This window comes from Coturnix japonica, chromosome 29 (assembly GCF_054131305.1).
Source record: "Coturnix japonica strain WE chromosome 29, WE-NBRP24, whole genome shotgun sequence".
NCBI lineage: Eukaryota > Metazoa > Chordata > Aves > Galliformes > Phasianidae > Coturnix > Coturnix japonica.
In genome coordinates, this window is record NC_140691.1 from 6,538,638 (window position 1) to 6,556,693 (window position 18,056).

Here is an 18,056-nt window from a genome sequence, read left to right on the forward strand (position 1 = left end):
ATGCTAAGCACTGAGGATTCTAAGCATTGCGGATTCTAAGCGTTGCGGATTCTAAGCATTGAGGATTCTAAGCATTGAGGTTTCTAAGCATTGAGGATTCTAAGCATTGCGGATTCTAAGCATTGCAGATTCTAAGCATTGAGGATAATAAGTATTGCGGATTCTAAGCATTGAGGATTCTAAGCATTGAGGATGCTAAGCATTGAGCATGCTAAACATTGAGGATGCTAAGCATTGAGGATTCTAAGCTATGTAATGAGGATGATAAGCATTGAGGATGCTAAGCGTTGAGGATTCTATGCATTGAGGATTCTAAGCATTGAGGATTCTAAGCATTGATGATTCTAAGCATTGAGGTTTCTAAGCATTGAGGATTCTAAGCATTGAGGATTCTAAGCATTGAGGATTCTAAGCTAAGCATTGAGGATTCTAAGCATTGAGGATTCTAAGCATTGAGGATTCTAAGCAAGGCATTGAGGATTCTAAGCTAGGCATTGATGATTCTAAGCATTGAGGATTTTAAGCATTGAGGATTCTAAGCATTGAGGTTTCTAAGGTAAGCATTGAGGATTCTAAGCATTGAGGATTCTTAGCATTGAGGATTCTAAGCATTGAGGATTCTAAGCATTGAGGAGTCTAAGCATTGAGGATTCTAAGCATTGAGGATGCTAAGCATTGAGGATTCTAAGCATTGAGGTTTCTGAGCTAAGCATTGAGGATGCTAAGCATTGAGGTTTGTAAGCATTGAGGATTCTAAGCATTGAGGATTCTAAGCATTGAGGATTCTAAGCTAAGCATTGAGGATTCTAAGCATTGAGGATTCTAAGCTAGGCATTGAGGATTCTAAGCATTGAGGATTCTAAGCATTGAGGATTCTAAGCATTGAGGATTCTAAGCAATGAGGATTCTAAGCATTGAGGATTCTAAGCATTGAGGATTCTAAGCTAAGCATTGAGGATTCTAAGCATTGAGGATTCTAAGCTAGGCATTGAGGATTCTAAGCATTGAGGATTCTAAGCATTGAGGATTCTAAGCATTGAGGATTCTAAGCAATGAGGATTCTAAGCAATGAGGATTCTAAGCATTGAGGTTTCTAAGCTAAGCATTGAGGATGCTAAGCATTGAGGATGCTATGCATTGACGATTCTAAGCATTGAGGATGCTAAGCATTGAGGATTCTAAGCATTGAGGATTCTAAGCAATGAGGATTCTAAGCATTGAGGTTTCTAAGCTGAGCTTTGAGGATTCTAAGCATTGAGGATGCTAAGCATTGAGGTTTCTAAGCATTGAGGATTCTAATCATTGAGGATTCTAAGCATTGAGGATTCTAAGTATCGAGGATTCTAAGCATTGAGGTTTATAAGCATTGAGGTTTCTAAGCATTGAGGATTCTAAGCATTGAGGATTCTAAGCATTGAGGATTCTAAGCACTGAGGATTCTAAGCATTGAGGATTCTAAGCTAAGCATTGAGGATTCTAAGCATTGAGGATTCTAAGCATTGAGGATTCTAAGCTAGGCAGTGAGCATTCTAAGCATTGAGGATTCTTAGCATTGAGGATTCTAAGCAATGAGGATTCTAAGCATTGAGGTTTCTAAGCTGAGCTTTGAGGATTCTAAGCATTGAGGATGCTAAGCATTGAGGTTTCTAAGCATTGAGGATTCTAAGCATTGAGGATTCTAAGCATTGAGGATTCTAAGCTAAGCATTGAGGATTCTAAGCATTGAGGATTCTAAGCATTGAGGATTCTAAGCTAGGCATTGAGGATTCTAAGCATTGAGGATTCTAAGCATTGAGGATTCTAAGCATTGAGGATTCTAGGCATTGAGGATTCTAAGCATTGAGGATTCTAAGCTAAGCATTGAGGATTCTAAGCATTGAGGATTGTTAGCATTGAGGATTCTAAGAATTGAGGATTCTAAGCATTGAGGATTCTAAGCATTGAGGATTCTAAGCATTGAGGATTCTAAGCTAGGCATTGAGGATTCTAAGCATTGAGGATGCTAAGCATTGAGGATTCTAAGCATTGAGGATTCTAAGCATTGAGGTTTCTAAGCTAAGCATTGAGGATGCTAAGCATTGAGGATGCTAAGCATTGACGTTTCTAAGCATTGAGGATGCAAAGCATTGAGGTTTCTAAGCATTGAGGATTCTAAGCAATGAGGATTCTAAGCATTGAGGTTTCTAAGCTAAGCTTTGAGGATGCTAAGCATTGAGGATACTAAGCATTGAGGATTCTAAGCATTGCGGATTCTAAGCATTGAGGATTCTAAGCATTGAGGATTCTAAGCATTGAGGATGCTAAGCATTGAGGATGCTAAGCACTGAGGATTCTAAGCATTGCGGATTCTAAGCATTGCGGATTCTAAGCATTGAGGATTCTAAGCATTGAGGTTTCTAAGCATTGAGGATTCTAAGCATTGCGGATTCTAAGCATTGCAGATTCTAAGCATTGAGGATAATAAGTATTGCGGATTCTAAGCATTGAGGATTCTAAGCATTGAGGATGCTAAGCATTGAGGATTCTAAGCTAAGCATTGAGGATTCTAAGCATTGAGGATTCTAAGCTAGGCATTGAGGATTCTAAGCATTGAGGATTCTAAGCATTGAGGATTCTAAGCATTGAGGATTCTAAGCAATGAGGATTCTAAGCAATGAGGATTCTAAGCATTGAGGTTTCTAAGCTAAGCATTGAGGATGCTAAGCATTGAGGATGCTATGCATTGACGATTCTAAGCATTGAGGATGCTAAGCATTGAGGATTCTAAGCATTGAGGATTCTAAGCAAGGCATTGAGGATTCTAAGCTAGGCATTGAGGATTCTAAGCATTGAGGATTTTAAGCATTGAGGATTCTAAGCATTGAGGTTTCTAAGGTAAGCATTGAGGATTCTAAGCATTGAGGATTCTTAGCATTGAGGATTCTAAGCATTGAGGATTCTAAGCATTGAGGAGTCTAAGCATTGAGGATTCTAAGCATTGAGGATGCTAAGCATTGAGGATTCTAAGCATTGAGGTTTCTGAGCTAAGCATTGAGGATGCTAAGCATTGAGGTTTGTAAGCATTGAGGATTCTAAGCATTGAGGATTCTAAGCATTGAGGATTCTAAGCTAAGCATTGAGGATTCTAAGCATTGAGGATTCTAAGCTAGGCATTGAGGATTCTAAGCATTGAGGATTCTAAGCATTGAGGATTCTAGGCATTGAGGATTCTAAGCATTGAGGATTCTAAGCTAAGCATTGAGGATTCTAAGCATTGAGGATTGTTAGCATTGAGGATTCTAAGAATTGAGGATTCTAAGCATTGAGGATTCTAAGCATTGAGGATTCTAAGCATTGAGGATTCTAAGCTAGGCATTGAGGATTCTAAGCATTGAGGATGCTAAGCATTGAGGATTCTAAGCATTGAGGATTCTAAGCATTGAGGTTTCTAAGCTAAGCATTGAGGATGCTAAGCATTGAGGATGCTAAGCATTGAGGATTCTAAGCATTGAGGATTCTAAGCAATGAGGATTCTAAGCATTGAGGTTTCTAAGCTAAGCTTTGAGGATGCTAAGCATTGAGGATACTAAGCATTGAGGATTCTAAGCATTGCGGATTCTAAGCATTGAGGATTCTAAGCATTGAGGATTCTAAGCATTGAGGATGCTAAGCATTGAGGATGCTAAGCACTGAGGATTCTAAGCATTGCGGATTCTAAGCATTGCGGATTCTAAGCATTGAGGATTCTAAGCATTGAGGTTTCTAAGCATTGAGGATTCTAAGCATTGCGGATTCTAAGCATTGCGGATTCTAAGCATTGAGGATACTAAGCATTGCGGATTCTAAGCATTGAGGATTCTAAGCATTGAGGATGCTAAGCATTGAGGATGCTAAACATTGAGGATGCTAAGCATTGAGGATTCTAAGCTATGTAATGAGGATGATAAGCATTGAGGATGCTAAGCGTTGAGGATTCTATGCATTGAGGATTCTAAGCATTGAGGATTCTAAGCATTGATGATTCTAAGCATTGAGGTTTCTAAGCATTGAGGATTCTAAGCATTGAGGATTCTAAGCATTGAGGATTCTAAGCATTGAGGATTCTAAGCTAAGCATTGAGGATTCTAAGCATTGAGGATTCTAAGCATTGAGGATTCTAGGCATTGGGGATTCTATGCCTTGAGGATGCAAAGCACTGAGGATTCTAATCATTGAGGTTTCTAAGCAGTGAGGATTCTAAGCTAAGCAATGAGGATGCTAAGTATTGAGGTTTCTAAGCATTAAGGACTCTGTGCATTGAGGTTTCTAAGCATTGAGGATCCTGAGCTTTGAGGATTCTAATTTATCCATTGAGGATGCTAAGCATTGAGGATGCTAAACTATGCATGGAGGATTCTAAGCATTGAGGATTCTAAGCATTGAGGATTCTAAGCCAAGCATTGAGTTTTCTAATCTTTGAGGTTTCTAAGCATTAAGGCCTCTATGCATTGAGGTTTGTAAGCATTGAGGATTCTAAGCTTTGAGGATTCTAAGCTATGCATTGAGGATTCTAAGCATTTAGGACTTTAAGCATTGAAGTTTCTATGCAATAAGGTTTCTCAGCATTGAGGATTCTAAGAAATGACCATTCTACACATTGAAGATTTTACGCGTTGAGGTATCTAAGCTAAGCATTGAGGATGTGAAGCATCGAGGATTCTAACTATTGAGGATTCTATTTTAAGCATTGAGGATTCTAAGCATTGAGGATTCTAAGCTATGCATTGAGGATTCTAAGCATTGAGGAGTCTTAGCATTGAGGATTCTAAGCTATGCATTGAGGATTCTTAGCATTTAGTACTTTAAGCATTGAGGTTTCTAAGCAATAAGGTTTCTCAGCATTGAGGATTCTAAGAAATGAGCATTCTACACATTGAAGATTTTACGCGTTTAGGTTTCTAAGCATTGAGGATTCTAAGGTATGCATTGAGGATGCTAAGCAATGAGGATGCTAAGCATTGTGGATTCTATGTATTGAGGATTCTATGCATTAAGGACTCTAAGCATTGAGGTTTCTAAGCTTTAAGGTCTCTATGCATTGAGGTTTCTAAGCATTGAGGATTCTAAGCCAAGCATTGAGTTTTCTAATCTTTGAGGTTTCTAAGCATTAAGGCCTCTATGCATTGAGGTTTGTAAGCATTAGGGATGCTAAGTATTGAGGTTTCCAAGCAATAAAATTTCTCAGCGTTGAGGATTCTAAGCTATGAGGATTCTAGGCATTGAGGTTTCTAAGCAGTGCATGGAGGATGCTAAGCATTGAGGATTCTAAGCATTGAGGATTCTAAGCTAAGCATAGAGCATACTAAGGATTGCGGATGCTAAGCATTGAGGTTTCTAAGCATTGGGGATTCTACGCATTGAGGATGCTAAGCACTGAGGATTATAAGCGTTGAGGTTTCTAAGCAGTGAGGATTCTAAGCTAAGCTCTGAGGATGCTTAGTATTGAGGTTTCTAAGCATTAAGGACTCTGTGCATTGAGGTTTTTAAGCATTGAGGATCCTGAGCTTTGAGGATTCTAAGGTAAGCATTGAGGATGCTAAGCGTTGAGGATGCTAAGCATTAAGGATTCTAAGCTATGCATTGAGGATTCTAAGCAATGAGGATTCTAAGTATTGACGATTCTAAGCTCTGATGTGAGGATGCAACACGTTGAGGTTTCTAAGCATTTAGGGCTCTTATCATTGAGGATTCTAAGCATTGAAGATTCTACGTTGAGCATTTAGGTTTCTAAGCAATGAGGTTTCTAAGCATCGAGGATTCCAAGCATTGAGGTTTCTAAGCTTGGCATTGAGTATTCTAAGTATTGAGGTTTCTCAGTGTTGAGGATTCTAAGCAATGAGGATTGTATGCATTGAGGATTTTATGCATTTAGGGTTCTAAACTAAGCACTGAGGATTCTGAGCATTGAGGGTGCAAAGCGTTGAGGTTTCTAAGCATTGAGGTTACTAAAAATTAAGGTCTCTAAGCTATAAAGTTTCTAATCATTGAGGATACTAAGCATTGAGGTTACTAAAAATTAAGGACTCTATGCATTGAGTTTTTTATGCATTGTGGATGCTAAGCATTGAGGATTCTAAGCTTTGAGTATTATAAGCATTGTGGATTCTAAGCATCGAGGAATCTAAGCTAAGCATTGAGGATGCTAAGGATTGAGGTTTCTAAGCATTGAGTGTTCTAAGGTTTGAGGATTTCAAGCTAAGCATTGCGGTTGGTAAGCATTGAGGTTTCTAGGCATTGAGGATTCTTAGCATTGAGGATGCTAAGCATTGAGGATTCTAAGCATTGAGGATTCTAAGCATTGAGGATTCTAAGCTAGGCATTGAGGATTCTAAGCATTGAGGATTCTAATCATTGAGGATTCCCAGCATTGAGGATTCTAAGCTAAGCATGTAGGATTCTAAGTATTGAGGTTTCTCAGTGTTGAGGATTCTAAGCAATGAGGATTCTATGCATTGAGGATTTTATGCATTGAGGGTTCTAAACTAAGCACTGAGGATGCTGAGCATTGAGAGTGCAAAGCACTGAGGTTTCTAAGCATTTAGGTTACTAAAAATTAAGGTCTCTAAGCTATGAGGTTTCTAATCATTGAGGATACTAAGCATTGAGGTTTCTACGCATTAAGGACTCCAGGCATTGAGTATTTTATGCATTGAGGATGCTAAGGATTGAGGTTTCTAAGCATTGAGTGTTCTAAGCTTTGAGGACTTTAAGCTAAGCATTGCGGTTGGTAAGCATTGAGGTTTCTAGGCATTGAGGATTCTATGCTTTGAGGATTCTTAGCATTGAGGATGCTATGCATTGAGGTTTCTGAGTATTTCAGATTCTGAGCATTGAGGATTCTAAGCGAAGCATTGAGGATTCTAAGCATTGAGGATTCTAAGCACTGAGGATTCTCATCATTGAGGATTCTCAGCATTGAGGTTTCTAAGCATTAAGAACTTTAAGCATTGAGGATTCTAAGCATTGATCATTCTAAGCATTAAGGACTCTATGCATTGAGGTTTCTAAGCTTTAAGGGTGCTAAGCATTGAGGTTTCAAAGCAATAAGGTTTCTCAGCATTGAGGATTCTAAGCAATGAGGATTCTAAGCATTGAGGATTCTGCGCATTGAGGTTTCTAAGCTAAACATTGAGGATGCTGAGCATTGAGGATGCAAAGCATTGAGGATTCTAAGCATTGAAGTTTCTAAGCACTGAGGACTCTATGCTTTGAGGTTTCTAAGCATCGAGGTTTCTAAGCATTGAGGATTCTAAGCATTAAGGACTCTATGCATTGAGGTTTCTAAGCACTAAGGACTCTATGCTTTGAGGTTTCTAAGCATTTAGGTTTCTAAGCATTGAGGATTTCAATCATTGAGGATGCTAAGCTAAGCATTGAGGATGCTAAGCATTGAGGATTCTAGGCACTGAGGATTCTAAGCATTGGGGATACGAAGCTACGCAGTGAGGGTGATAAGCATTGAGGTTTCTAAGCATTAAGGCCTCTATGCATTGAGATTTTTAAGCATTGATGATGCTAAGCATTGAGGATTTTATGCTTTGAGAATGCAAAGCAATGAGCTCTCTAAGCATTGAGGATTCTAAGCATTGACGATTCTAAGCACTGAGGATTCTAAGCATTGAAGATTCTAAACTAAGCATTGAGGTTTCTAAGCAATGAGAATTCTAAGCAATGAGAATTCTAAGCTAAGCATTGAGGTTGCTTAACATTGAGTAAGCTAAGCATTGGGGTATCTAAGCATTAAGGACTCTATGCATAGAGTTTTCTAAGCATTGAGGATTCTAAGCTGTGCATTGAGGATGCTAAGCATTGATGTTTCTAAGCATTGAGGTTTCTAAGCATTGAGGATTCTCTGTTAAGCATTGGAATTCTAAGCATTGAGGATTCTATGCATTGATTGTTCTAAGCCATTGAGGGATCTAAACATTGAGTGTTCTAAGCATTGAGGATTCTAAGTAAAGCATTGAGGCTTCTCATCATTGAGGATTCTTTGCAGACTTGTTTCCCTATCCTTCGCTATAGGTATGCTTTTGTTTCATCAGGTATTAGTTCACTTGGTTGTTTTTTAGTTGCATCATATGGAATATTAGTCAAATGTGTGTAGAATTTCCATCTGCCTTCAGAATTTGGGATTTTGGGATCTGCCCCAAAATGATTTATAGAACCTGACATTCTAATTTCTTGGAGTTAAGGGGCTGGGGGAATAACCCAGAAAAAGAATAACGAGAATATCCATCTTTAGTAGGATGTTAAACTGTACTATGTCTGGATGCTTTGTACATGTATTGGTCTCTGCAGTCATTTCTAATCATTCTGATTCATTGGTGAGTGAATTCATAAAACTCATCCACTAAGGGATGTTTCCAAGCAACTTGGAGCCTGGAATACCTTCACCCAGCTTTGATGGTAGAAAGCAGTTAACCAAGGTGATTTGTAACATTCACTTCTTTGCCATGAGGACCATTGATAACGCATATCGTGTAAGTGTATTTAAGGGAGGGTTATCTCTCTGATAATTCTGGAAAACAGCAGTGGGCCCTGTCAGACTAGGTAAGCTGCCTCTGCATTAAGATGTGTCTCTTTGAGTAGGATTTTGCCAAATGCAGGGTCAGGAAATAAGGAGGAGGTGGGGTAAATGGAGGAGCAAAGTATTACATCGTGGAGTAACTGAAAATGTGACAACTTGGGGAAAGATTTTGGGTGGGGAGCGGAGGAAAGTGACCAACACAGGTTCTGCCTCAGAGCAGTCTCAAGTTTTCTGTGATCTCAGTATTTGAAGTTGTTTTTTTTTTTCCTTCTCCTTGAATATATTTGATGTACATCACACCATATCCTGTCTTTGTCAGACTTTGTTTAACTAGGCAGCCTTGGGCAGTTCAGATGTATCCAAGGCAGGATGCAGCCGTGATACACGCAGCAGAACTGCGTTTGATGCTCTTTTTTACACATCATTTGACTCTCAGAATATGCTGTAGAGGTCACACATAATGAAGTTGGGTGGGAATGTTGGCTTTCTTTGTTTATCTCTTATGTCCAGGGGGTAAACTTGAACCTTTGATCTGTGCAGCTCTCATGATAAAGTCATGTTGTATTTAGGAATAAGGGGGAGTGGAGGGAAGGCCTATGTTTTGTGGGCTCTGGCTTGGGGCTGATAGGATGAGAGGTATGCAGAGGCACAGCCAGAATCATTCCAGTCAAGACCTGGATCTAGGTTGAATTTGTCACACGCTCTTTATGATTCCCTTTGACTCCTAATGAAATCCCAGTCTTGTGTCATTTCAAAACCTTGTTCCCTTTCAAACGCTGTGGCCCAAATAGCAGCTTGACAATGCATAGAATTTTAACCCATGTCAGGGCATCTGGAAGTGCACTTCATTTCCCTTCTGTGCCTCTTTTTATGAGGCGAGACATTGATTTGTTAACGGGGTTTCATTCTTTTATTTCAGATTGATCTTTCCCCAACTGATGTCATGATTTCTAACTTCCAAATCAGATAAAATCAAGAGGAAGATCCCTGCAATAGGCAGGAGATTAAGCAACAAGTTAGCAGTACTGTAGGAACAAAGCTCTTATTTTCATGCATATATCCACAGTTAAAATGAATAAAGAGAAGGGAAGGTGGGAGGTGGTTGATACGTTAGATTTATTACTCAAAGGGTTTTTGCTCCATGTTTTGCAAGAGGCATCAGTGCCTTTAATCTCTCATCTCTGGTTTTGTTAGTGGCACGTTATATCCTGGCCATGTCAGAATGTAGCACAGAGTAATGAGACAAGATCTGTTGGATGGGGCTTTATGTAGCACGAAAAGGTTCCTCTGCTCACTCTTTTTATTATTTACATTCCCAGTGAAGGTTACGTGTCATGTGGGCTTTGCAGAGATAAATGGGTAACCTGAGCTTTCTGGCAGCTTCCCCAGGACTTGGGGAGGATTCAGTGTAAGGACTGACTTGGGGATTTTGAAGCATCCAACTCAGTTCTGGGCCCTGAAGGAAACATAGAAGAACATGTGTCTCGGTGTCCTGAGGAGGTGCAGTGTAGCACAAGGTGGTATCAAGGGGCTCTGGACCAAAATTACACTTCAGAACAGTAGGTGTGTCCCAGAGCAGATCAGCAGCACTGGGGTGGCTTCATCAGCACTGCTGTTATGGGGCATAGTGAATCAAGAATGAAGTGTAGCAGCTCAGCTAAGTGCAGAAATCTTGACTATTGCCGGCCAGTTGGTGCCCGGAGATGTGATTTTGGCATTGCAAATATACCTGTCAGGAGGGGAGTGAAGCTTAGAAAGGGAGTTTTAAGAGGAATAGAGATGTTTCCCCACCTGGATCCTATGGATCCACTATTTCCTGGGGTTTAAAATCAGGACTCTCTAGAAGCTTTTGTCACGTTGAATGTTAGACAGAGGTTTATCAGTCTTGAGGAGAGCAGAATTCACATCTCTGCCAGTCTCACAGTATCCTCAATTAGCTGAATTGTGGCAAACCTTCCATTTCTGAGATGTGAAGACCCTTTCTTGTGGTTTCGTTTTCTCATAGAGTAACTGAAGAAAGAATCGCTCAATTAACATGCTGCATGCTTTCCCAATGTATAGAAGAGACAGGAGTTAAAGCCGTTTTCATCAGTTGCAAGGGAGCATGTTTTATTTTGCTTTGTGCTATTTACAGCTGTTGTCCATTAGGAGTCCTCAAGAGCCTCATTCTCAACTACAACAACACAGTCCCATAAGTTTAGCTCAGCAATGAGCCTGCAAAACAGCACTAAATCATGATGATGGGAGAAAGAAGAAAATGTTTGGAAATAGCAAAATGCAACTGATGCCTTTGTGAAAAGTAGTTTTTGCTTGTTGCTGTTTTAAAGCATTACTAAGGTAGACTGTAATGCACAGCATCTAGCTGGAGCTGAATAGAGGTTGTTTTCTAATATATATATGTTTTTGTAATAAAAAGTAAGCAGAACTCCTAGTATGTCTCTATTGGCTGAAGGGATCTTTTACAGTCCATTAGCGCCTTGGGCACTAATGTATACACAGCAGTGAAAATATACTAATCTCAGGGTAAGGTGCAAGAATGATAAAGGAAAAATAAAGATTAGTACACGGCTATTGAATAGCAGAGTTCTGGTTGCTTTACTGGACCACAGTATGATTGCTCTGTATGAATTCGAGTGGAGACTCTGGTCATGCCCATCAAATGCCTATGAATGGGAAGGGGTGAATGTGGGATTGTTTCCAGACCTGTCTACATCCTTGCAGAGGAGTTGGACCAAGTGACCTTTAAGGATCCTTTCCAACTCAAAAGGTTCTGTGATTCCACCTCTGTGTTTCACATTAATTGAGTAATGATTTGTAAAGCTGTTAGAAAACTGAAGGACTTTAGTACAGCTTTGGGAGCTGAGGACATAGAAGCATAACTTGCTAAATCAGCGTTTGCTTACAAGGATGCTCAGATGATACCTTTGATTGTTTTCTGTCCCTTTACTAGAGAGCCTGTGCTCTGACAGAGCTGCAAAAAACATCATGGCATCGTTGTGATTCCCTGTCAGATAGTGGCTTCCACTAAAGCAAATGTGTCAGGTTGATTTGTGACAGCAGCCTGAGATTGTGAACATTCACAGAAGGATAATTTTAAGACACATCATTGCTTTGTCCTTTTCTTTTATTCTCTATGCTTGGCAGGTGTCTACCTCTGTCTTCTTCCCTTGGCCCATCTGTGGATTTTGCTCAACACAGATGGGATTTTCAAACAATCTGCTGTCAAATTTGGTCTCTTCTGAGCATGTGTATACAGAGAGCTTTTGGAGACGTGTAACTAGGCCAAATGAGGGTGCTTTTTCATGGGAATGGCAAATAACGTATCTGATAGCAAGACAATTTTCTCTGCCAAATTGCTAGTCTGCTTTGCAACAGGGGTTCATTAGGCTCTGTCCATGAACTGTTTAGTAAGATTCTCTCTTAAAAAAAAAAGTTGGCATCGTATCTCTGCAGCTTCTGTGCATAACATCTCCATGCCTTTGCTTTGTTTTACAGACAGTCGTCCTTATGTCTTTCTGATGGCCCGTGTTCATCCTGGTGAAAGCAACGCCAGCTGGGTGATGAAGGGGACCCTGGAGTTCCTTGTGAGCAGTGATCCCATTGCTGATCTCCTGAGGAAATGTTTCATTTTCAAGATTGTCCCCATGCTCAACCCTGATGGAGTCATCAATGGCAAGTGCGTTGTAGTAACATACTTATTGTGAATTTTCACTGGGTTTACCTGCAGGCTTTACTGCTGTATACTTAGCAGGCCTAGTCTTCAGTGTTTTGGGCCAGAATTCCTGTTGCCTTTTGCCTTGTGTTTTATTCATCCTGTGATCAGTCCTGTAAGGAGAATGTAAGTCCTGGATACAGCCCAGTGTGCTGTCTCGTGTGCATCAGATATTCATGGTTCTGTACTGTGTGGGGCCGTAAGGTGTCCCAACTGACTGGGTGAAGTATTAGCGATAGCAGACAAACTGAATCTTACTTGCTGAATGGAAAGTTATCTATTCTGCCAAATCAGCAGGGCAAACTTTATCTGCAAGCTGATATATCTGGGAATAACTGGCTTTAATTAATGCTTTATATAACCTGAATGGGGGAAAGATGTAAGGATCTATTAAATGCTCGTATCTTTATGGAAATGTTTCCGTATAATGAAACTCCCTCCTTCTCCTATCTCCTTTACTCTGTTTCCTCCCACATGCTTCTGAAGAGATTCCAAGTCTTTCTGAGCTTATGAATATACCAGTTTCTTTTTGCATTCTTCAGAGCTGCCTTTACATTGCTCCTACCCACATCATCACTACAACCATTCATCTGGTTTCAGGTCAGGTTGTGCTGATCCGGTGCTGAAGAAACAGGGTAAAGACCTTAAGCAAATCTTGAGCTTATTTGGTCCTAATCTAATTCCTTTCTGTTGTGGTCTGGGCTTCAGCAGAGGGCAGCTTGGAGTGTTCTTAGCCTCTGGTCTGCGACTATGAGCATAGTTTTTTGTGTTCCTGTTCTCCCCAGGACATGAGTGTGTTGTAGTTTAGGCTGTTCAGGGGAGCTGGATGCTGCCCCCGAGTATTGGAAGCTTCTGCTGGCACCAAATGTTTCCTTGATTCTTCCAGACAGCAGAAGCAAAAATGAAAGATTGTGGCTTTCTGTTTTTCCTTTCACTCTGCTTAATTAAAGTTTCCAGCAGATGGAGGGCTGGAGGGAATGTCTGACCTTTTTTCTCCAGCTGTCAGGAGTGAGCATAGCAGAGGAAGGGTCCTCAGGAGGGACAGTGTGGCTTTTGGTGACACCTGGAATGAAGGGTACTGTCTGAGCTCATATCACACAGGAACGTGTGGAGCTTCCACTGTAGTTCAACCTGGTGATGAGTAGGAAAGTTTGGTGTGGGATAGGAGCAGAGGTCCAAGGACTTGGCTATGGCTCTGTAGCTAAGCATGAAGCCTGGGGAAGGGAGAGAACCATTCCATCATGCTCCAATTTAAATGCTGTGCTGTGGGGCCTCCCATGGCTCTGTTGCTCTTGCTTCTTCCCATGTGCTTTTTCAGTGGACTGAGGTGTTCCTGCACAGAAAGAAAAGCTTCTTTTCTTGGCCTAGAGTTTATTGGCAGCTTTTTGGAGATGACTTTTAGTCCCTTGCTGCATGTGGAAGCACATGCAGGTTTCTTTGTCCATTAATGTTCTACTTCATCTAGGTTTAAGTGCTGTATTAAACTCTGTTGTCATTCAAATCACTGCCACAAAGGGAAGCTCTTTTTCCAGGAAAAGGGTCTGTAGGCCATTATTGACTGAGTAGCTGTAAACAGGTCCATACTACTTACTTTTAGGTCTCTGTAGCACATTTCAGGAAGCCACTTATTTGCCTTGAGATTTACAATCACGACTGAATGTGTCAAATCCACTGTTTATTTTGAATCATCACTCATTTCGAATCTTCATGCTTTGAAAGTGCATCTTCTGTACTACCCATCCATCCTTCTGTTATCTGGTATTAATCCTGCTCTAGTCTCGTTACCTCGGTATCTTTATATTTAAAAAAGGGTTGAATTCTTTTCTGTTGGCAGTTCTTTTGAAGCTCCTCACTCTCTCCCTCCTCCCTGCCGAGTCCTGTGTGCTGGGGTGTGCATAATGCTTCCCTGCCCGTCACAAAGATGAATGCCATCGCACGGTTACAAAGGATTTCTTCCAGCAGCCCAGCTGTGCCCCTTCCCCAGCTGACTCCCTGCTGCAGGCACAGCTCAGTGGAAGAGTGCTCATCCCAGCAGGATACCGTGCAATCACACTTCGAGAGCCTTGTGCAGCAACAAGACGATCAGGGCCTTGGTATTTGCTTTGGTTAATGTGATCTGAAAGTTGCATGCAGAGAATGTTCCTCTGTCACAGATATGATGGCAGTAATGTGATTATGCTCTGACTGTGTGTGGCTGAGCTAGGAAACAGCCTTCCCTTTCACTCCCTTTCACATCAGTCAGTACTATGAGGATTTATTCCTGTCTGTCAGTGATGGAGAGAGTTGAGTCCTGTTGCTGATGCTAAATGAAGGTAGTGGTGATGCAAGCATGTCTGTATGAGTAAGGCTGTCATCACATAAAAATAAAAATCACTACCCAATATCACATATAATTTGAGTTTGTTCAATCCAGAGAGTACTGATGAGCAGTTGTGTTCTGTGCGACTGTTCTCATGGAATCATTAAGGTTGGAAAAGAAGTCTGTCATCTGGTCCAACCGTCCGCCTACAACCAGTATTGCCCAGTAAACCGTGTCCTGAAGTACCACATCTCCATGTTTCTTTAAGGTCTCCAATGGATGGTGACTCCACCTCCCTGGGCAGCCTTTGCTCTGTCCTGAATAGCAGTCAGATGTAGGGTTTGTCAAATAAATTTCAGCTGATCTGGTAGTGGCTATATATTTTAATGTTAGACACTACTTTTTATTAAGTGCATCCTGTGTGTTGTCACACAGTAGTGTTTGACCACTGCTGGAAATGGGATGCTGCCTCTGATAGATGTATGGTCTGACCTGATATAGTTATTTGTGTGTTTTTTTTCTTCTTTACAAGTAAAAGTAGTCTTAATCTCCAAGAACGGTGCTATAAGATGGTCCAAAGTGACAGGCATTAAATTACTAAAGGGAAAGTGTCCTTGTAGGCTGATTATCTTGCGAAGGCTGTTCTGTGAAAACCCAAGGTATTGGTTGGTGTTCAGCTGACTGTTTTCTCTCATCCCTTTATCGTCTTTTTAAATTAAATCACGGATTAACAGGAAAGCTAGAGAAGGAATTCCATTCTACACAGCGGTGGAGAATCCATGAAGGAGCACAGCACTTTGATTAGGAAACTGCTGAGTTATACTGGGTGAGTGAGAGACCCGTGCTTTGTTCCTGGCTCTGCTGTTGATGAAGTATGTGACCTTGAGCATTTCCCCCTCCTTTTTTTTTCTTTCCCCTGAGTTTTCTTCCTGGGAGGATGAAATAATGACACACCACAACCTTCACACAGCTTGAAATGAGTGAAATATGTGTACCAGGAGCATTTTCTCTTCAATCTAGTTCTTCTGATTCATCCACTAAAACCAGGGTCAGGAAAGGAACTTGTAAAAGCTTATGACAGCACAAACAGTTCTGTTACAAAGAAATACCCAGCACTGTTGGCTGTTCACACTGTTCCACATAAGCTCATTACCACACAGTGGAGCAACAAGTTGCCTGTGCACCAACACTTCTCCATGCAGTTGTGTACCATCTTGTGACCTGCTTTTAGGCTGTCTTCTCTGTGCACATGCTACATACCCTTCTGTCAACAGCTTGTGTATGCAGCCATTCCTCAGCGTCTGCTCACACCTGCATATCTTCTGCACCCACGTACCTGGTGCTCCCATGTGTATGTTAGCAGTCACAACGTGGTAGTCAGCATTTTGTGGGGATTTTTTTGGCTGGACTTCTTCAGAGTCTGCAGTTTCATATAAATATTGCTATTTATTACCCCTGAATTTAGGGTTATTAATTATATCAGTATAACCTAATTTATATCACCATAAACAGCAATAATAAATAGTGCCAAATGCTAACGCGCAGTGCTTGCCAACCGTGCCCGTGTTTAATGAGTGCTTCCCCCCCACTTCCCAGAAGTATTAAATTAAAAATGATTCGGCCTTGCGATATGATTGATCAAACAAGAGGTGGAACTCCTAGATAAGTGCTTTTGTTTTAAAGAATATTTCATCTTCAGACTGCCCATGCACTGTCTATTATGAGCATCCACAGGTCTTGAACTGCCCAATCTCTCTCTTCCAAGTTCATGTCTCTCTCCTCCATTGCCACCTTCTTCCTTTTTCTTTACTCCCTTTCATGTTTCCTCTTTCTTCCCTTCTGTCTGCCCTTTTCTCGCTTTCCTTTCCCTACTGTTGAATCAAAGAAGCTTTTCAATGAGAGGAACTTGATGTGTTTTTGTAAATGAATTGAACCAATCAGTGGAGATGGGAGCCGGTGAGTCTATTTTGGTAAAGGAAGATTAATTTTTTTGGAAGCAGTGTGACTTCTTCGAAGGCATGGGGTAACCATAGTAGCTGTTAGGAAGAGGAAATCCTGATTTGCATTTTGGATTATAGCCATGGACTATTCTTTATCTGGTTTAAAAACACCCTGTTCCCTTCTGCACCTGCCTTCCCACAACACAGGCTGAGTAAGCTTTGCTGCTGCTTATAGGTAAGGCAGGTGAGCTGGGCTTTTTGTTTGTTTCTCTTTATTGATATTCACTCTCACTTTAGTCAGGCTGTTTGTTCCATCCTGTTTTACTTACAGGGCTTTGTTTATTGCGCCCTGGAATCCAGCAGAGAAAAGCTTTAACTCTGACAATTACAGAAATGGAGAGATAGAAACGTCCTCTGAAAGCCCTTTCAGAACACATTTCTATTGCATGCTCTCAGAAGGGAAACTATTAACTATTAATGTTTCCCACTTACTTTTTGAAACAAGGGCCTTTTTTTTTTTCTTTTCTTTTTTTTTTGAAGGATACTTGTAGGAAGAACAGAAGCAAGCTAGTTCTTCTACCCAAAAGCATTATCTGTGTATATAACTTCTATTTCCTCCTATATTATTGTGCACTCTCCTGCACTGAGACATTTTGTTCTCCACGTAGTCAGAGGCAGAGCTGGACATAGACAGCAAACAAGCTAAGGGCCGCACTTGAGGACTCACTTGATGACCCAGAACTGCATCCTTGAGGATTAAATCTTGAAGTAGAGGCACACAAAGCCATGTGGCTGTAGACATCCCTCCTACTCTCCCTTCCCTTCTCTTGTTTGCTTCTCTCTGATCAGAGGGTTAAAGAGGAGTTGAATTCTCAGAATCTAGTCTTGCATATCTAAATGGATGCCATGCACTTTGCAAGCACAATTTAAGGGGTCTCTCCAGACTAGCTGATGTGTGATGCGTGCATTTCTTTAAGGATAGTGCCAACGGTAGTTGGGTAGATGCGTGTGGAAGAACATTTTTGCATAAGATTCAGTCCTTACTCATTTAGAATGGCTGTGCTCTGAGCTCTGTGTTATAAGGTGGTCTATTTGCAAGCGCTGACTCGGGACCTCAGAGCAGATGAAAATGCCATGTCTGAGGAATGCTTGTACTGCATCTGGAATGTGGCTCAGGGAAGTGCTATGAACTGTGGGTGAACTTTCTTTGAGTGCAGTAGATGGTTCTTATCTAAGTGCTGCTCTCTTGCCTCTGGTGTTGCCTCAGCTGTCCCCATAAAGAGGACAGTGATCTTGCACTGGTGGTGAGGCATAACTGGTGAAAATGTGCTTCTTGTTGGCCATCACGGTCTTCTCAGCAGGCCGTCCTGAGAATTTTGGGTGCTTGTTCTTTAGTTCTAGTGAAGAGGGTCTAAGACCACTTATACTTCTTCAAGGCAAGCAGCCTTATTGTTCCTGATAGTCTCAGCAGATTCCCTATAGCAGAAGCCCATGATTTGGAAGGTTAGATCTATAGGATGTGAGGTAATGGCCTCAATTTGCACCAGGGTAGGTTCAGGT

The 18,056-nt window shown here is 41.1% G+C and overlaps 1 protein-coding gene across 2 annotated transcripts in view; it reads left to right on the forward strand.

Annotated features, from left to right (window-relative positions):
* Nucleotides 1–18,056, forward strand: part of LOC146755900 (cytosolic carboxypeptidase 4-like) — a 328,030-nt gene that overhangs the window by 108,648 nt on the left and 201,326 nt on the right. For both annotated transcript variants that reach the window (XM_085525040.1, XM_085525039.1), the window contains exon 2: nucleotides 12,041–12,221. In XM_085525040.1, the coding sequence (XP_085381166.1) occupies nucleotides 12,064–12,221 (158 nt within the window). In that variant the 5' untranslated portion in view covers nucleotides 12,041–12,063. The remainder of the gene's footprint in view (nucleotides 1–12,040; nucleotides 12,222–18,056) is intronic.